The sequence below is a fragment of the Eschscholzia californica genome, unplaced genomic scaffold, assembly GCF_041429995.1.
Source record: "Eschscholzia californica isolate CP2 unplaced genomic scaffold, dmEscCali1.0.p SCAF_5, whole genome shotgun sequence".
Taxonomy (NCBI): Eukaryota; Viridiplantae; Streptophyta; class Magnoliopsida; order Ranunculales; family Papaveraceae; genus Eschscholzia; species Eschscholzia californica.
Window position 1 is genome coordinate 4,747,458 of NW_028238472.1, and position 21,197 is coordinate 4,768,654.

Here is a 21,197-nt window from a genome sequence, read left to right on the forward strand (position 1 = left end):
ATCAAATAATCCCGATTTACGTATAACACAAGGGTCATATTTTTAGACGTGGCGCCACAGAAAAGCCACCATGTGGCTAGTTAAATAAATATTTGAGTTTGTCTTAACCAGAAGTCAAAGTTGTCAACTGCCAGAACCATGGGTCATATCCTAAATTTGTCTTAACTTAGGATTTCGTATGGAATGGGCTAACCTGAAAATGTAAGCCAGCCACACAAATCAACCATTAAAGAACTTGCCCTGATCCCAGTCTGCCTTGAGTTAGTAGTATGAAATATGCATTGTTCTTGTTCCATTTGCCTTCTCATTAAATTACTAACAGGAGAGAACTCTTCTGATTTCTAAACATTATGATTTTCATAACTAGAAATCACATAGCTCCTATGCTTACTACTTGTCTCTGGTCACTCATCCTAGTACTACTACTAGCCTTAGGTTACTGTTATCCTACAGACAACACCAGTACCATTACTCCTTCCCGATACATCACCGACCCTCAATCTCTAACTTCCCCCGAAGGAATGTTCAAACTAGGCTTCTTCAACCCTGCTAATTCTACAAATAGATATGTCGGAATTTGGTATAACAAAGTTTCAGTTTGGACGGTTGTTTGGGTTGCTAACAATGATAAACCAATACCCAGTTCTTCTTCTGGTGTTTTGAAGATCGCAGAGGACGGAAATCTTGTAGTTTCAGATGAGTTGGGGAATGTTTTTTGGAGTACAAATGTTTTTAATATCACTACCAACAAAACTTTTGCTCAGATATTGGATACAGGAAATATTAATTTGGTCCAAGCTAGTGATCAAAGTATAATATGGCAGAGTTTCGATCACCCTCAAGATACATATCTACCAGGCATGCAAATAGGTATCACGGAAACTGGCAAGGTTCGGAAGATTAGATCATGGAAAAGCCAATTCGATCCTTCTGTTGGAAGCTTTTCTGCAGGAATTGAGTTTCCAGATAGTCCTCAGTTTGCCATATGGAATGGGTCTAGAACCATATGGCGAACTGCTCCGTGGAACGATAAGCTCTCTGTTAGTGGGATTTATATGAAAAGAGATGCGGCAAAAGGGGGTACATATGTACATATAAATTCAGACACCAGTTCTGCTTTGGTAAGATTCAACTTAGATCCTCAAGGGAGTGGATCTATACTTATATGGAATAAAGGACGAAATGAATGGATCAGCAAGTTTTCAACGACAAAACATGATTGCGATAGTTATAATAAGTGTGGGTTTTTCGGAAGCTGTAATCTTACAGACTCACCAACCATATGTAACTGTATCAGAGGGTACGAACCCAAGTATAAATATGAATGGAATAAGAGAATTTGGTCAAGTGGGTGTGTGAGGAATACAAACTTTTCATGCCAGACTAGTGAAAAAGAACGCGATAAATTCTTCAAACTTGATAACATGAAAGTACCTGATCTTCATAATCTGTTAGAGGGTCCATCAAATGTCAGTGAGTGCGAGAAGGAATGTGTAAAGAATTGTTCATGCTCCGCTTATGCATATGAAGATGGAATTGGGTGTATGTCATGGGATGGAAACTTGGTAGACATAAAGAAGATGCCTCCTTCAAGAGGTGCGGATCTTTACATCCGCTTATATCTTAAAGAACAAGGTAAGTACTTCTTCAATGGATTCATTCAAAGACCAGCTGGTATTTGTTTCTCATTTTTTCCAATTTTGTTAAAATCATGATTATGTGATAATGAGAGAACTACAATAAAATAGTGACACGATAATATAACGTGGTTCGGTCGGATAATCATAACCTACATCCACGGAGAATACATATTTAATAATAATCACCACATACATATTTAATAATAATCACCACATATTTGTCATTTTTCTTACAAGATCCCCAATTTTTTTTCACAAACCCTAGATTCTCAAAATGTTGAAATGATAAGATAACATGGCTCTGGTACCATTCGTTGGAGATTTAAGAAAAATAACAACTATAACATAAAGGATCTAATACCATATACTCAAAACAGCTATCCTTAAATCACAAATCTTCATTCAACATAAACACTAATATTGTTGTTGTTCCTTTCATTAATAAAGAAAACGACATTCAAAAACATTAGATAATAGTCATAGATACATACCAATTGATTACTTCAAATTTCTTAACAAAGGATTTTCTCCAAAGAAAAGCGCTAGTTCTTTCTCTCTCTAAGTATTCTAAGTGATAGACATAAGGGACTCTACTACCTCTCTTTAATTAATTTAAGGAGTCTTTTTCCTTCTTTACCCCTTCTAATTTGATAGAACCATTGACTCAAGCCCACATTTCATTTTAGGCTTAAACTCAAATTTGGTTTAAAAGCACATTTTCAACAATACTTACAATAAGTGTGGGTTTTTCGGAAGTTGTAATCCTATAGATTAGCCAACCATATGTAACTGCCTCAGAGGGTATGAACCCAAGTATAAGGATGAATGGAATAAGAGAATTTGGTCAAGTGGTTGTGTGAGGAAGACAAACTTCTCATGCCATACTAGTGAAAGAGCACGTGATAAGTTCTTCAAACTCGATAACATGAAAGTACCTGATCTTCATAATGTGTTAGACGGTCCATCAAGTGTTAGTGAGTGTGAGAAGGAGTGTGTAAAGAATTGCTCATGCTCAGCTTATGCATATGAAGATGGAGTTGGGTGTATGTCATGGGACGGAAACTTGGTAGACATAAAGAAGATGCCTCCTTCAAGAGGTGCGGATCCGTACATTGGCTTATATATAGAAGAACAGGGTAAGTACTTCTTCAATGGATTCATTGAAAGCCCACTTGGTACTGGTTTCTCATTTTTTCCAACTCAGATCCAAAGTCTTATTCCAATCAGATTTTGGAACGTCTTTTTTTTCTTGTTTTTATAATTACCCCATACCGGAATCAATGACATTTTTTAGGGGAAATTTGGTCAAAACTCCTTACAAAAAATGGACATTGGTTAAAAAAGATAAGTCAGTTTTTTTTAATCTTCAGCTCCCTTAGTAAATTTATAATTTCCAAAATATTGCGACAGTTTTTGCAACGCATTGCGACAACTTTGCAACAAATTTGCAGTGTCTTGCGATAGCTTTGCAGTGCCTTGTGATAGCTTTGCAGTGCCCGGGGACTACTTTGGAACGACTTGGGACAGTTTTGGAACGGCTTGGGACAGCTTTGCAACGCCTTCTGACAACTTTACAGCTGCTCTGCAACAGCTTTACAGCGTCTTGCAACACCTTACAACAACTTTTTAATAGCTTGCAACACTTTTGACATGCCTTGCAACACCTTGCAACCCGTTGCAACACTTTACAACACCTTTATAAAAAATATTTGGGTTTTAACCAAACAAAATACAACTATACGGGTTTTTAACAAAAAAATACAAAAATATGGGTTTTAACACAAAAAAAGTATAACTTGTCTTTTTAACTAAAAAAAAATTTAAAATTAAGTATTCGGCCTAAGGAAAGAGGGAAATGATAAATACAAGTGTGAAAAATACTTAATCCAACTCAATCGTTATCTTCCTCTCAATCACTTATTGTCCGGGAAGTTATAACTCAGTCCCTCGCAATTTAGCAGCTTCTACTTTACACGTAGTGATATCGACATTTCCATTGTGAACTTTTAGTCCTTTCCCTAACATAGCAGTTAAAAGATATTTATTTTCATCAATGGAATCTGTATAAAATCCTTCCTAAAATGTATAAAAGGGGGCTAGTAGTTATAGCTACCCGAGTTGTACTAACTTTTTTTTTTAATGTTCAAAAAACTATTCATATAACTCTGTTACAACAAACATACAACATTTTTTTCCTCCAGACATGGTTGATTCGCTTCATTTTTATTTGTTGTTTGTGAACTTCGAAAACTTGTTGAAAAATTCTGTGTGCGCAAAAATAGAATTTTTTGCATAATTATTGAAATTTTATTGTATTAATAGAAATCCTCTTAAATTGTTTTACGTTTTATTAATGAACTTTTTTAATCAATGAAGGTATTTTTGTTTTGAATGCAGATCAGACGAAGAATTCCAAGAACAAGGTAACTATTAGTATAATTCTTGTTCTTCTAGGATTGCTTATCCTCGGTTTATGCTCATACTTCAGTTGGAGGTGGATACGAAAACCTAGAGGTAACTCTTAACCAAGCTTAGGATCAATTTTTATCTGCAACAAGCAATGTACTGATTAAGGTGCTTAGTTGCACACTTGCACCAACAGAGTTAAAAAATCTTACATCACAATCCAAAATAGATTACAAAGTAAACCTAGTATCTTGAAAAACTTCATTATTTGTGGCTCAGGATCATTTAAAGTATTTACATCAATTTGAAAGCTGTAAGCTTTATTTGCAGGGAAAAGGAAGAAAGACAATGAAAATTCTCTATTTCACATGGATCCAGACATGCTTAGACACAATCAAGATATAAAACTATTCAAATTCGAAGAGCTAGAAATGGCTACAAATAGCTTTTCTGAAGCTAATAAGCTTGGTGAAGGTGGTTTTGGTCCAGTATATAAGGTAGCTAGCTGCTGTTTCCTGTATTCTTAATCTCCATTAATAGAATTGGTAACGCTACTCTGGTCATGAAATCATTCTTATTGTTCTTCTCAGGGAGTACTTTCCAGGGGACAAGAAATAGCAGTGAAACGACTCTCGTATAACTCTGGACAAGGGTTAGAGGAGTTTCAGAATGAAATTGTAGTGATCTTAAAGCTCCAACACAGAAATCTGGTTAGACTCTTGGGTTGCTGCATCGAAGGCGATGAGAATATGTTGATTTACGAATACATGCCTAATAAAAGCTTGGATTTTTTCATATTTGGTTGGATTTTTCCCTATCAATTTTAAATAAGTTTTAAAGATTTAAATCTAAATTATTTTCATCCATTAGGTACCCTATCCGATAATTAAACTCGGGTTAGTTTATGTTGGCTTGTGAGTATCAGATTCAACCAAACAATTACTCTTGGATTGGAGGAAGCGGTTTCAAATCATCGAGGGAGTATGTCGAGGAATTCTTTACCTTCACAGAGATTCTAGATTAAGAGTCATTCATAGGGATCTCAAGGCAAGTAATATCCTCTTGGATGAAGACCTAAATCCTAAAATTTCTGACTTCGGCATGGCAAGGATATTTGGAGGCAATGAACTCCAAGGAAATACTTCAAGAGTTCTTGGTACACAGTAAGTAAGATATTCCATATTATAATGTTATCCTTGGTAACCTTATATAAATAACCGGGAGTGCTACATGTACAAAGTCTTCGACAAAATTCTTGACTTAATGACTCATTTTCACTAAAAGACAAAAGTTAATCAAAGTTTGACTTTGATTGACTTTGATCGGGACCGTTCACTTAGCATTTTTCAAGAATCTTGTCAAAGATTCTTTGTACATTTAGCATTTCCCTAAACTAAAATCTTAGAGATATTTTTTAACTTGTTCTTCACACATAGTGTAAAACCCATCGCACCATTGTTTGTCGTAGAGTAGGTCTCATCAACCGAATCATGTAAAGCTCTTGTGAGGTTATGTGATTTATTAGTTTCTTTAGTACCGTCTTGATTGTTTGTTCTCCGTAACAACAAACTGGTTTCAGACATTCGATTACTACTTTTTGGAGTGGCAAAATACGAGATAGAGAAGTTTGATGAAAGTTATGACTTTAACCTATGAAAAATCAAGATGGGAGTTGTTTAGTTCAACAAGGGTTTCTAAAAACATTGAACAAAAATGTAGCACTCCCAGGATCACTGACATAGAAGAGAAGGAAAATCTCGTGCAGATAGCTCATGGGAAAATTTGTTGTATTTGAGTAATCAAGTTTTGCGAGAAGTTACGACTGAAATAACGCCCGATGAACTATGGAGTAGGTTGAAGGCATGGTATATGACGAAATTCTTCACTAATTGTTTGTATGTGAAGAAGAAACTTTTTAATTTACAATTACATGAAGGGCATTTTTTCAAAGACCATATCGACGAAGTTGACCGAGTATTCTAAAATTTGGTAAAACATTGATGTATAATTAAAACATGAAGATAAGACAGTATTAGTGCTTGCTTCCCAGCTTCGACATATCAAAGTTTTGTCAATTCTTTCATGTCTGGGAAAACTACCATAACTTTGGATAGTGTTAAAGGAACATTGAACTCTAAGGAGTTGAGAAAAAGATAAATGGAAAGTATTTCAACAGTGATGGCTTGGTGGTTAGGAAAAGGTCGTCGCATCAAATTGATGGAAAATTTCGATTTAAGTTTAAATCCGAAGCTAGAAAGTAAAAGTGTTATAAGTGTACGAAACAATGACACCTTTAGAGGGATTGTCCAGAGCTCAGAAGTAAGGGGAAGAAACTAGTGTTGGGTTATGGTGTCTCCTAGTGGTGTAAGCGGAATCTCAGACATCTAATGTGTCTAACACTCCCATGATCTTATGTGTAAGCTAATAATAAACTAACAGTTAGAGATTACCTTAATCGCTAAATTTTCCCTCGATCCTTTCCAATCGAATGTGAAGACCAAAACTCTTGTGACTCTTGGTTGAAGGATTGCATTAATGAATGCCTAATCTATCCTTTTGCCTCGAGTACCCAAAACTCTTTTGCTGATCTCGTTGAGAAAAAACCATTTAGACGCGTAGACCTCTGCCATAGGTCTACCCGCATTGTCCAAAGATAAAGGAGGTACCCTGCGGAGGCAGGAGGCAGACCCACTTTCCTTGATCGAGGGCTCAAAGGGTGTCTTAATTTGGGTAGGCTTTTTCTCAAAGTTACTTTTAGGGACAATTACGTTTTGTCTAGAATGCGTTATAGTGAACTATTTAGCCTAACTAACATTCACGAAATAAAACGTAATAAATAAATAAATGCGCACGAGAAAATAAATAAAACACATATGGATCCTAGTATGGCCCCTAGTCGTAAAAGATCTAATCTTCTTTAGGGTTCTTCTTGTTTCGCCTTTAAGTTCGCATGGACCGCCATCCTCGAAACTCCATTGAATTCTCCCGCTCGCCTTTGGATCACATCTTGAGTTTCTTTAATGGACTCATAGAACCTAAACTCTAATTACAAGACTCGTACGATTCGCAGATCTTATAAACTTGAAATTAAAATTAATTTAAATCGTGCTTAAAACAGGAAAGAAAAGAAACAACTTTCTATAGCCATACTGGTTCCTGCATTCACATCACATGCATTCATATAATATTGAAGGTTAACAATTATATATGCATGATTATCAGAGAGATACTTTTGTCGACATCCTTATGTCATATTACGGACCTTAAGTCTATATACGAAGAATTTGACTAATGGTGCGTTCCGGTTTTATCTTTTATGATTTTCAAAATCAAATTTTAAGAAAAAACTTTGTTTGGGCCTTTGGAGGGTCCGGGTCAATCTCGGAAAAATAATTGGGTTAATTCCGTTTTGGCCCCCAATTGTTGACCAACTCACCGTTTTGGCCCCCAATTGTGTCCGGCAGTTCGTTTTGGCCCCAAAAAATTCCTAAATGGCCCCAAATTTTTTCAACCTCCCAATTCTACCCCCATGGCATTTCTGTAATTATTTTTTTTTTTCCTTTTCTTTGTCCACCTCATCTAACAATTGACACATCACTCTGTCCACCTCACCCTTCTTCTCCGGCGAAAGGTTGCCGGCCGGAATAAAAAATTCCGGCCGGCCACCTTTACCAAAATAATTTTTTTTTTTTTTTTATTTCTCTCTCTTCTTCATCTCCTTCTTTCTCTCTCTTCTTCATCTCTTTCTTTCTCTCTTCTTCTTTCTTTACCTCTCTCTCTCTCTAACACCCCTCTCTTTCTCTTTCTCCAACCCCTCTCTCTCTCTATCTTTAAAACTCCGGCGAAGGGGCGGAGCCCCTTCGCCGGAGAACCAGACCTTGAAGGTCTGGTTGGAAACCAGACCTTCAAGGTCTGGTGAGAAACCAGATTCGGTCTGGTTTCAAACCAGACCGAGATCTGGTTTCTACAACCAGATCCCGGTCTGGTTTGAAACCAGATCGGAATCTGGTTTCAACTAACCAGATTTCGTTCTGGTTAGTTGAAACCAGATTCCGATCTGGTTTCAAACCAGACCGGGATCTGGTTATAGAAACCAGATCTCGGTCTGGTTTGAAACCAGACCGGATCTGGTTTCGCACCAGACCTTGAAGGTCTGGTTTCGCACCAGACCTTGAAGGTCTGGTTTCCAACCAGACCTTCAAGGTCTGGTTCTCCGGCGAAGGGGCTCCGCCCCTTCGCCGGAGTTTTAAAGATAGAGAGAGAGAGGGGTTAGAGAAAGAGAGGGGTTAGAGAGAGAGAGGTAAAGAAAGAAGAAGAGAGAAAGAAAGAGATGAAGAAGAGAGAGAAAGAAGGAGATGAAGAAGAGAGAGAAAGAAGGAGATGAAGAAGAGAGAGAAATAAAAAAAAAAAAAAAAAATTATTTTGGTAAAGGTGGCCGGCCGGAATTTTTTATTCCGGCCGGCAACCTTTCGCCGGAGAAGAAGGGTGAGGTGGACAGAGTGATGTGTCAATTGTTAGATGAGGTGGACAAAGAAAAGGAAAAAAAAAATAATTACAGAAATGCCATGGGGGTAGAATTGGGAGGTTGAAAAAGTTTGGGGCCATTTAGGAATTTTTTGGGGCCAAAACGAACTGCCGGACACAATTGGGGGCCAAAACGGCCAGTTGGTCACAAATCGGGGGCCAAAACGGAATTAACCCAAAATAATTTGACTTTTAATGATTTCCAATATCAGTTTTAAGAAAAACCCTTTTCGGGTCTTCGGGTGGCCCGAGACAATTTCGATAAAATTTGGATGGAACCTAGAGAAAATTTTGGACTTTTGTCGAAAAACTCCCACTCGGGTCAAGACCCATAAAATTTTGGCCCACAAACCTAGGTCAACCTCAGAGTGGCTCGGGACATCCCTTGGTCAAGGCCCAAGACCATAAGGTCAAAGCCTAACAAGTTGATCCAGGCCAAAGAAGTCTAAGTCGTGCATAGGTTATACCCACGGCATGGTTCAGCGCCAGGGCGAGAGCTTGGGCCGTGTCTAGCACGGTCTGGCCGAGATTAGATGCGTCTGGACATAAGCCAGACGCATATGAGTCTCAGCGGGAGCATAGAACGCGTCGTGGCTCTAGGCCAGCAAGCTAGCCTTGGCTCAGACGTGTCTGGCCTAAGGCCGAGCCCAACAGGATGTTTTGGCCAACACCGAGACATCCAAGGTCATCCTAGACGCGTCTGGCCCCTTAGCCTATGCTCTAGGCTATCTCAGTTTAACCAAGATGCATTGGGTCTCCTAGGAAGCTTCCCAGACGCGCCCATGCCCAAAGGCGCTCTCGAATTCCTATGGGCGCGTCTTGGACGCGCCCTTGAACTCGAGATAATTTCAGTCTGGTGATCGAGACGCGTCTGCGTCTGACTGGGATGCGTCCAGCAAGCGTCCTGGCCAGCAGCTTTATAAACTTCTAAAATTTGAAAAACTCAAAAAAAAATAAAAATTGCTTCTCCATCCCGTTTTTCCAATTTTTATTGGATACTTCTAAAAACACCAAATTTTGATTTCAAAACGATTTCTAAAATCAATGAAATTCAATTCTTTTGATAACATTTTTCTAGTACCGAAATCAATCAAAATCGAATCTTTTGAAACTCTTTTCAATCATCAAATTTAAAAATAAATTTGAATAACTTTAAATCACATTCAAACTAAACAAACTTAATCCTAAAACACTTTTAGACATATCTAACTATCACAACAAGTATAGATTGGTCTGAAACTTAGCCAAAATAGCTATGTACAAAAGGTTCTGACGCCACTGTTGAGTTATGGTGTTTCCTAGTGTTGTAAGCGGAATCTCAGACATCTAATATGTCTAACACTAGTAATCCCAGGATCTCATGCATAAGCTAATAATAAACTAAGAGTTAGAGATTACCTTAACCACTAAATTTTCCCTCGAACCTTTCCAATCAAATGCAAAGACCAAGAGCTCCAATTGTTGTTCCTCTACTCAAGACACCCGAATAGTCAACTTGATCTCCCACCTTGATGCTTGCTAGAACTCCAATGGTGGTATGAAGAAGAACTCCTTCTTTGACTAGTTAGATAGCTTGGGAATAATTTCTCTTTCTTTCTCTACTTGATGTTGTAGAGTTAGAAAGCATCTTGAGAAATTCCACACCTTATTCAAGTCCCTAAGAGACCTTATATAAAACCCTAAGTTAGAGCCCAACCCTAATTAGGTTTCCTAAAAGTCCCTTTTGAATAAGATTTAAAAGGGATTACCTTAACCACTAAATTTTCCCTCGAACCTTTCCAATCAAATGCAAAGACCAAAAGCTCCAATTGTTGTTCCTCTACTCAAGACACCCGAATAATCAACTTGATCTCCCACCTTGATGCTTGCTAGAACTCCAATGGTGGTATGAAGAAGAACTCCTTCTTTGACTAGTTAGATAGCTTGGGAATAATCTCTCTTTCTTTCTCTACTTAATGTTGTAGAGTTAGAAAGCATCTTGAGAAATTCCACACCTTATTCAAGTCCCTAAGAGACCTTATATAAAACCCTAAGTTAGAGCCCAACCCTAATTAGGTTTCCTAAAAGTCCCTTTTGAATAAGATTTAGGAAATACCCAAAAATAGAAACTAGTTTCTATTTTCTGAACTTCCTAACTTGTGGTCGGTCATACCATGCCCTATTCGGAATATCTGGCTTTTCCCATTAGGGAAACGTACAGCCAAGGCCGACCCCTTTTCGGGCCCAACAAATCTTCTTTTATGCCCGCCCAAGTCTCCTTTCTTCGGGCCTTTTGTACTATCTTTGCCTACACTTCTTTTAGGCCTTTGGGAAATATTTACGGGTCTTACCCATCTATATATGTCTCATCCTACTAGTCATATCATCTGATAAAATCGTCATTCTTTGATGTAACCTGATGTAGGATCTGGTCGAAGTTAGTCGGGAATTACTTAGTAATTCGACAATCGTAGTTGGTTTCTAACAAAACATTACAATCCTTAAATCGCCCAGACTTGATGATATTCTTCATCAATTGTCCTATCCGAAAAATTGCTTGTATTGCATCTTTGGTCGAAGGGCATCTCCTTCAACTAAGAGAGGCAATAGTTATCGAGTAATATTAAAGTGATGATGGTATTGTTTTTACTATCATGGAACAATGTGGTGATGCTAAAGTTTTGGTAATCAATACTATATTATTTCTCAGAAAAACGGTGTTCCTTGTAAGGTTGTAGGAGTTGGTACAATTCATACCAAGATGCACGATAGTGTTGTGCACATCGTAATAGATATCATACATGTTTCAAATTTGAAGATGAATTTGATATTTGTGGGAAAGCTAGATGTTGTAAGTTTACTAGTGAAGCTAGTATTCTTATAATTTCAAACGACAGTCTTACAATTATGAAGGGTTTCAAAAGAATGATCTTTATACGGTACAAGGTAATACAGTTATTAGATCTGTAGCGGTATTATCATTTGATAAGAAGATAAAAACGAATAAAATATGACATATGCATGCAGTTAGAGCATATGAGAGAGAGGCGGACGACTACTTATACTAAGTAGGTCGGGATTCTCTGGACAGAAAGTTGCAAAACTGGGATTCTGAGAGTATTGTGTTTTGGATAAAGAGTCTTAGGTCAAAGTTAGTGTGACTATTCATACTATTAAAGGTACTTTGGGTAACATCTTTTCAGATCAATTGGGGTCCTTCTGAGGTAAGCTCACATGGTGGAGGTAAGAAACGTGTTAACCTTGATTGATGATCTTCCTAGAGAAGTATGGCTATACATACTAGAAAGCAAAGATGAGACCTTTTTCAAGTCCGTGCAGTCAAAGATTAGGAGAAGAAAAATATAACACAGTCAAATGCTTGAGGACTGACAGAGGTATAAAACTTTTTGGACAGAAATTCAGTAGGTTTTGTGAAGATGAAGAAATAGTGAGACATCATACCGTTACAAAAACACCACAACAAAATGGTATTTCAGAAAGTATGAACATAATGCTATTAGAGAAAGCTCACTATGTTTTTTAATGCAGGGCCTCCTAAAGTGTTGTGGGCCAAAGTAGTTACCATAACAAGTTATCTGGTGAATCTTTAGTAGTGCATCTACTGAGTGCATGGTTCTCTTACAAAGTATGAAAACTTGAGAAATTTTTTGTTGTCTGACTTACACACATGTTAATGAAGGTAAGCTGGAACAAGGGGCTAAAAAATGTATATTTCTTAGGTATCTCAATTTTCTTGTTAGTGGAGATGTTAATTTCAAAGAGCTATCTATGATAATTCTCAATAAGAAAAATTAGTAATGGATATAGACACCCATGTGAGTGTTGATAAGCAGGTGGAACAAGAAGAATATGCAAAGCAAGTGGATCTTGAGATAGACACTTTCCAAGAGAGGTCAAATCTCGGGCGGAATAGATGAGAAAAATATAGAGAAAGTGGATTACACTCTTGTAAGAGACTAGGAAAGGAGAAAAACAAGGCCACCACAGAAGTATAGACATAATGATGTGGTTGCATTTTGAATTAGTCTGGAAAAAAGCATTGATGCAGGTCAACCATGCACCTAAGAATAAGCTTTGAGCAGTGATGAGTCAAGGCAATAGTCTATTTCTATTAGTGAAGATATTGAATATCTTTGTAAGAATCGAGCTTGGTTATGAGTTAAAAAAACCGCAACATTAAAAGAATTGGAAGCAAATAGGTTTTCAAAAAGGACAAACTTCATGGAGTAGAAAATGCACGAACCAAAATGCAGTTGGTGGCAAAGGGTTCTACACAGAGAGACGAAATAAATTTCAATTAGGTTTTTTCTCATGTTGTTAAAGATAGTTGTACTAGATTTTTACGTGTCATGGTTTCCTTACGAGATAAAGAACTTGATCAACTTGACGTTAACATTGCTTTATTACATGGTGAGTTAGAAGACAAAATTTGTATACAAACACTGAAGGACTTTCAATTTCAAGAAAATGAAGGCTAATTTTATTCTTGAAGAAATCTTTATATATAGGTTGAAGCAATCTCCTAGGCACTAGTGTTAACTTTTTATTTTTTTATGGTTGAAAACGGGTCTTCCGGGAGCAAATATGATAGTTGTGTCTATCATATAAAACTATTAGAGGGTTGTTATGTGTATTTGCTTCTACATGTGGATGATATGTTGATTGCTTGCAAGAACATGTATGAAGTTCAGAAGTTGAATAGTTTGTTAAGTAGTGAGTTTGAGATGAAAGACTTCAGTGCAGCCTAGAAGATTTTGGTAATGGAGATACAAAGGGACATATCTGCTGGTAAATTATTGTCTCAGACGACGTACGTCGAGAAATGTTGGAGCATTTTGGAGTGTAAGAGGCAAAGTCTGAGTACCTCTTGGCATCACATTTTAATCTTTCAACTAAGTTATCACCTCAGACAGTGAGGAGACAAAGTATATATCTCGGGTTCTTTCCTTAAGTGCAGTTGGTATGTGGTTAGCAGATACATGGGCAGACCTACAAGAGGTCATTGGTTTCCCGTGAAATAGATACTATGATATTTTAGTGGTACTTTAAATGTCAGTTTGGTTTATGATAAAAGTCATAATACTTATGGATCAATTATTGGATATGCGGATTGAGATTTTTATGAAAACTAATAAAAAGAGATCAATAGTGGACTATACATTTTCTCTTTTTGGAAGTGTCATAAGTTAGAGAACAATTACTATGGTCTTTAGTTGCATTGTCTACAACTGAGACAAAGTACATGTAAGCAACAGAGGTTGTGAAGGAAGCAATATGGTTAGGGGCCGGCTTTACTGTTGGTGATTTGGGTTTGAAGAAGTAGGAGGTAAAAAATGTCTACTGTGATAATGGGAGTGTGATCCATTTGACCAACACCAGATGTCCCAAGAGAGGACTAAACACTTGATGTAAGGTGTCATTTTATCAAGAATGTGACGGAAAAACATAATATCACAATGAAGAAGATAACCGCAACATAAAACTCAACTGATATGTTAACCAAGGCAGTTACTACGTTCAATTTTAAGCATTATTTTGACTTAATTGAAATCTATAGATGTTAAAGGCCTTTGGAGGGCAAGACCTTATAGTAAAATTGCAACCTTGGGGAAAGGTATTAATATTGTGTGAAGGTCTATAGCATAAATCAAGTCAAGGTGGAGACACGTTGAAACCGTCTTGAATATAGGACGTCTAACGATGTCAAAATTTGTCATTGTAGTATCATTCAAGATGTTGAGACTGCTAAGTTGAATCTCAATTTGATCCTTTCGAACTAGGGGCAAAACTTGTAAGGAACTCGGAAAGCTCTCTGACGCTCAAGATAGTCAGATTGTCGTTGCAGTTAAATAAGTTAATATTGAGTGATTCAAGTTTAGGAATTGGACGTTTGGTTGATCGTTAAGTTTGAAACTTAGTTTGTGATTGTAGTGTAAGCGTTGGTCCTTCTTCGAGACGACTCTATTACCTTTTATAGGCTTCTTTGATCGAATGATAAATAGGCGGTACCGATGAGGCAGTTGAGTTCCACCGTGTTAGAGATTGAAATTACTATTTCATAGTTGTGAGATATTAAGATCCCTCTTTAATTATCTAGTATATTTGATCTAGGATAGTTCCCTTATTCAAGGATATTCGATATTTGAGAATTAAAGATTACTTCCAATCTTGGGATGCTGTAGGAAAAGTTCCCTCCTTGCGGGATTCTGGTATTGCAAGTTTAATAAATACTTAAGATCCTCACTGACTGAGATCTTTGATAGGATTTAGGATTAAAACGGTAAAACATTATGCATGCTTCTACCCCCATATTTGAAACTGGTTGTTTTCGAACCAGAGCAGGGCCTAGGCGCTTAGGCCAATCGCCTGACCCCCCCCCCCCCCCAGTTATGGGCTTAAGTCGTAGACCTCTTCCAAATTCACCTCCTTTTAACTTGACAAGAATTGAACCATCGGGCTTATGTTATTTTCTTTACTTACTGACCGTAGTCAACTAATGACCATTTTTCAGATCATCAATATCTAACCCGGTTTGCAACCTTAGTACAAAATTTTGGCCCGACCAATTCTGCTTATGTTTATCGTAGTCTTATTTGGACGGTTAAAAATGTACCGGGCATCCAGGTATTGTAAAGAGTTAGAAAGAAGTGGTGATGCGATGGGATCTGGGTTTCCGGTGAGTTGTACAAATTTGAAACTTAGAAATATCTTTGTAACTTGTTTTTCATACATAATGAAACTCATCACACTATTGTTACCCGTGGAGTAGGACTCATCAACATAAACATGTAAATCTCTTATGTTACGTGTGATTGTTTACTTTCTTTACCGTATTTCTTGATTCCTTGTTCTTCGTAAGAATAGAGGTATATTTTGTCTAACTAACACTTTAAAATGTAGTGGATATATGTCCCCTGAATATGCCATGGAGGGAAGGTTTTCAGAAAAATCAGACGTTTTTAGTTTCGGAGTGTTGCTACTTGAGATTATCAGTGGAATAAGGAACAATAGTTTTTATCACATGGACGCACCCTTAAACATTCTCGGATATGTAAGTGTTCATATATCATTCTTAATCACTTCTAATATCGTCCTAGCCAACAAGGTGACAATACCTAATCCATTCTCGACTCTGTAAGTAAATTTTATTCTCATTGACGTAGTTCGGAACCAATACTATAATATTTCTTTTACAATTTTGTTTCAGGCATGGAAATTGTGGAGAGAAAACAAACTTCAATCATTTGTCGATCCAACGTTGTTGAAGGGACCAGATTTAGAGGTTGAAATCTTAAGATGCATACATGTGGGGTTGTTGTGTGTGCAAGATTTGGTTAGTGATAGACCAAGTATGTCTTCAACACTTTCCATGCTTACTAGTAAAACTTCAACTCTTCCTACACCAAAGCAACCAACAATTATTCAAACAAAACAGCATCCTGATTCAAGTTCATCTCAACCGTATAAACAAATATACTCGGGAAGTAATGTAACTATTATGGAAGTCTGTGGTCGGTAAATAATTTAAGATCCTTGAGTACACTGGAGGATTATGGTTCTCTGGAGGAAAGCAATCTCTATGAGTTACATTTCTTAAAGTGCCTGCAAGATAGTTGTAGCTATCTCTCTCATTCCCATTATGATTTTATATAAATTAGCTGCTATAATGATGGATATGACTATTTGCATTGTGAATAATCTTTAGAGTCATTTTATAGGCAATGCCTTTTTTGTTGAAATTACAAGGAAAGAAAAAGAAAAGAAGAAGGAAACTAAACAACATCCTTAATAAAAGCCGGAAGGGCGTTCCAGGTATTCTTTCGTTGATGCTTCCTTCCCCATTTAGCCGACGCATCCGCTTTAACGTTGATTGATCTCGAAATGTAATAGAATTTGATGTTAGTAAATTCGCTTTTCAATTGGAGGATTTCGGCTAAGTGCTTCCTGGATTGCCATTGAGTGGAGTAGTTCTGATCTTCCAAATAAGAAATAACGTTGAGATTGTCACTCTCTATATGGACGTGGTGAAGTTGAAGATCTATGGCCCATAGAAGAGACGATCTAATTGCTAAACATTCGCATTCTTCCGCATTTTGACCTCGGACTGTATCTGCGAGCGTTGATATAAAGTTTGACTCTGCATCAAATATATGCATCCAATCCTTGCAGGTTCAGCTAAGTCTGTGAATGATGCGTCTATGTTAATTTTAAGATATGGTGTCGATGGAGGGCTTCATTGGTGTTGTTTTGGTTCTTTGTCTTTAGTAGTAATCTTCAGTGGGACTGTTGAGGAGGATTTGATTAATTGAATAGTCTGAATAGGCGATTGTTTTTTTGTTGAGAAGCATGTTTCCCACCTGACTTTCCAGATAAACCACATAATTTTAGCATATAAATTCGTTAGTTGCTCATCCAGGTCCTTTCAAAGAAGAATCATTTGTTTTACTGAAATGAGGTGATCCGTCCTAACCTGAAAATAAAACCGTATTGCTTTGGCATAGTGACAATGCAGTAGCGAATGGTCAATCATTTTATTAGCATTACAGTTAATACACGTGAAGACATTTCCAATGAACTTACCTATTTTATCTTTCACAGGTAGACTATTGGTACAACATTTCCATAGGAAAAGTTTAATTCTTGGTATCGTATTCATGTTGCAAATGTAGTTCCATTCTGGTACTTCATTATTTGAATCATACATGTTGGTTCTGAGATAGTTGTACAATGAGTTAATAGTATAATTACCCGATTTTCTTCGAGTCCATCTAGCTTTATCATCAGCATCCATCTGCAAATTAATACTGGTAATGGCATTTCTAATATCAATGTTAAAACAATTGTTTATAATATTCATATTCCATTCATTATTGGTAATAAGTTGGCTAACCCAAGTTAGCCCTATGTTTCTGATGTTGGGTATTGGGGGCGGGTGGTTGGGTTACCAATTGTCAAGCCAAATGTTAACTTGAGTACCTTTATTAATGTCCCAGACAATAAGGCTCGCAACTTGCTCGTAATGCTTACAAATAGAGGGTTAGGTCTGGGAGCTTTCGGGAAATATTTAGCTTCCAGGATACGTGTCCAAAGCTCCTAATCAATTATGCTAAATCCATTATTTTTTTCTCAAAGAATTCTCGTCCCAAGTTCAAGAGAATACTCATTATAGGCAATGCCTTAAGCAATGTGTTTTGCAAGTTTTACCTAGTGAACTCCTTATGATTGAGTTTGTCTAAGGGCAATGCCATTTTTGAAGGTTAATTCCTTCATCATCTTCTTCCTTCCTTCTTCATCATGTTCTTCTTCTTCGCCTTCCTTCTTCTTCTCCTCCTTTCTTCTTCTTCTCCCTTCTCATATCTCACGTATCTCTCGTTTCTCTCTATTTGGCGATGGAGTGCGTGAAGGTCTTGGATGAACCCAAGTCTCACCTGATGTTTCCTCTAAGAGCACAAGAAAAAAATTTGTTACCATTGGAGTACTGGCAAGCTTTGCGTTTTGCATTTTAAAACCTTTGAAGACCATCTTGATGTACGTTTTCTAAGACAAAAATAATTTACCAGCAGATATATCTCTCTGTATCTCCATTCGCAAAATGTTTTTAGATGCACCTAAGTCTTTCATCTCAAACTCACCCCTTAATTGATCCTTTAACATGTGAATTTCAGACATATCCTCGTAAGTTGTCAGTATGTCATCAACATACAGGAGTAGATACACATAAGAACCATCTGATAGTTTCATGTGATACACACAACTATCACATTTGCTTATATCATAGCCGTTTTTTTATAATAAAGGTATCAAAACGTTTACACCACTCCCTAGGAGATTGTTTCAATCTATGAAAGAAATTCTTTAGCAAACACACGTGGTCTTCCTTCTCCAGAATTTCAAACCCCTTAGGTTGATGCATACAAATTTTCTCTTCCAACTCACCGTTTAACAAACTAGTCTTAACATTGAGTTTTTCCAATTTTAAATCATATAAAGCAACTATAGCAAGTAATAATCTAAGTAAGATGTGTTTAACAATAGGATAAAATACCTCATTGAAATCAATTCCTTCTCTCTGTGTTAACCCCTTTGCCACCAACCGTGTTTTGTATCGTGCATCCTCCACTTCATGGATTACATCCTTTCTTTATTCCTCGCAAGACTATAATGAACTTCTTCTTCTTGTTCATCTTCTTCTTCTTCTAACTGAAATCAAACTTGTTCTGGATTTTGAATATTTAAATTTTTCAAACTCTTTTTGAGTTTTGTTTGGATTGAAAGCCCATGACACCGTTGTTTTATTAGATTGTATTATGACAAAACAAGTAATACATTAGAGAAAAAGAAATTACTGAAACCATGACATCACAAGCACCAAAATATTTTCAACTACCTCCAATGTAGTAATAGTTACTTTATTTAGAGAATAAATTTTATGGGTTTGTTTAGAAATATCAAATATTAGAAGCTAGTAAGATATCTAGTAAATATATTAGCATAAAACTATTAGAAACTAGTAAAATATTAGGAACTAGTAAAATTAGAAACTAGTGGTATTGTAACTCCATAAATAGAGTCTTATATTTCTTTTGTAAACCATCAAGGAATAAAACAAGTTCTTTGATCAATTTCAACTTGGTACCAGAGCCAACGATCCTAAATTTGTTTTTATTAAAATTCTGTCGATTGAAGGAGAAAGAACCTTCACCTTCATCTTCTTATCCTATCTTAATTCCAAAGAAGGAAAAAAATCCTTCATCAGTTTTGGTATTAAAAAGAAGGCAAAAATACAAAACAATAACTTTAATTGTTATTGTGTGATCTAAATTGTCTCACAATTTACAAAACTTTGAGTTGGTAGAACACATCGTCTCAAAGATTCAGTTTCTAAAATTTTCTGATATAAATTTTTTCTCATAATTAATATAGTAGAAAATATGGATCAGATAATGGGTATAATTTTTCAGTCAGGATGATCCTTTAATTCAGTGATTATGTTGAATGAAAAAAATTATGATATGTGGTCTCAGATCATGGAGATGCATATTGCTGAAAAAGAAAAACTTTCGTTTATTCGAGTTAATTCATTACCACCTGCTGAAGATGACGTTAAATATGAGAAGTGGTATGCAGAAAATCAAAAAGACAAGAGATGGTTGTTGATGTCTATGACTCCTGAAATTATGAAGAGATACATTGCTTTACCTACAGCTCGTGATATTTGAAACGCTTTATCTAAAGCTTTTTGTGATGGATCTAATGAATTGCAAGTCTTCTCTTTGAATCAAAGGGCATTTTCTACCAAACAGAATGGGAGGATACTCTCGGTTTACTACGGTGAACTGGTTGAGATCTTTAGTGAATTAGATCACCGTGATAAAGTGATCATGAAAAACGAAAACGATATTGTATCTTATCGTAAATCAATTCAACGACAACATGTGCATATTTTTCTTGTAGGGTTAGATGGTGAATTTGGACAAATTCGTGGTGAAATTTTGAGAAAGGATCTTATTCCCGATTTAGAAGAATGTTATGCTTTCGTTCGTCGTGAGCTTGTTCGACAAACAACGATGAACATTGAATCTGAAACAACTGATGCTTCCGCAATGATGATTTGAAATAAGACAAAAAGTAATATTGCTAAAGCTATTTGTCAATCCGACAAATCTTCTTATAAGTGTACCCACTGCAACAAAACTGGTCATACCAAAAATCATTGTTATGAATTAGTAGGCTATCCAGAATGGTGGGATCATAATCGAAAGAAAAACTCTAAGAAGCCCCTTGTAGCTGCACTTGTTGAGACAAAGGAAGAAAATCCAACTGTTAGGCAAGCTGCAGCAATGGTAGTCACTACAGGTAACGTAGAAACGAAGAGGGAGAACTTTAGAGATAAACTACTATACGTGGAGCAGTTAGAGAATCTCAGAAATCAACTAAATGAGTGTCTGCACCAAAAGTGCGAAGTGGAGAAGAAACTATCAAGTCTTAGCTCTCTATCTCAAGAAGGTACTTTTGCAGATATAAGTATTTTGGTGAAGCAGTTGCAAGAAAAGTTAAGAAACTATGAGTCTGAAGTCGAAGAAGCAAGGAAATCATCTCATCAAAGTAATGAATTATTAAAAGAAAAATTATTGGAAGAAACAGACCGAAGAGAGCGTGCGGAATTCGAGTTACTTAAACAACAAGAGACTCAATTTGATGTGAGAAAGATGGAGAATGAACTAATGGCATGGAAGTCATTAACCAATGATATTCCTGGTGTTTCGTGTCCAAGTGACATACGTATTAAGTTCACAAGCTTGTAGAAAGAGGTGATTGAAAATATGACGACAGTTGGTCGAGTAATCGCATGTATGAAGCAAATGGAGGTAACTCTGAAAGCAACTGAACTTGGTAGACAACATGTAGAATTTGTGGCCTCATTAGCCAACCAGAAGGCAGAATATTCGGAATCTAAAATTAAACAGTGTGAATTGATGATCAATTGTCTTACTGAAGAAACAGAAAGATTAAAAAAGGGGGCTATTGAATTGAAGATTCACAAGAATGTGGAAATAGAGATAACAACAAAGCAAGGAACTCTTATTCAGGAATTGGAGGCATCACTTGCTAGAAAGGAATCCTCCA

General features: G+C 36.6%; 1 protein-coding gene across 5 annotated transcripts in view; it reads left to right on the forward strand.

The window, feature by feature from the left end:
• LOC147536469 (G-type lectin S-receptor-like serine/threonine-protein kinase At1g11330) overlaps positions 1 to 21,197 on the forward strand; it is a 27,273-nt gene continuing 6,076 nt past the window's right edge. Inside the window, exons 1-7 of one of the 5 annotated variants that reach the window (XM_086641320.1) lie at positions 1 to 1,635; positions 4,038 to 4,154; positions 4,377 to 4,543; positions 4,637 to 4,847; positions 4,972 to 5,209; positions 15,471 to 15,621; positions 15,778 to 16,331. In XM_086641320.1, coding sequence (XP_086497446.1) covers positions 351 to 1,635; positions 4,038 to 4,154; positions 4,377 to 4,543; positions 4,637 to 4,847; positions 4,972 to 5,209; positions 15,471 to 15,621; positions 15,778 to 16,089 — 2,481 coding nt within the window. In that variant the 5' untranslated portion in view covers positions 1 to 350 and the 3' untranslated portion in view covers positions 16,090 to 16,331. Of the gene's footprint in view, positions 2,777 to 4,037; positions 4,155 to 4,376; positions 4,544 to 4,636; positions 4,848 to 4,971; positions 6,555 to 9,083; positions 9,531 to 15,470; positions 15,622 to 15,777; positions 16,332 to 21,197 lie in introns of those variants that run through there. The other 4 variants (XM_086641322.1, XR_015225460.1, XM_086641321.1 and 1 more) reach the window with 4 other exon arrangements.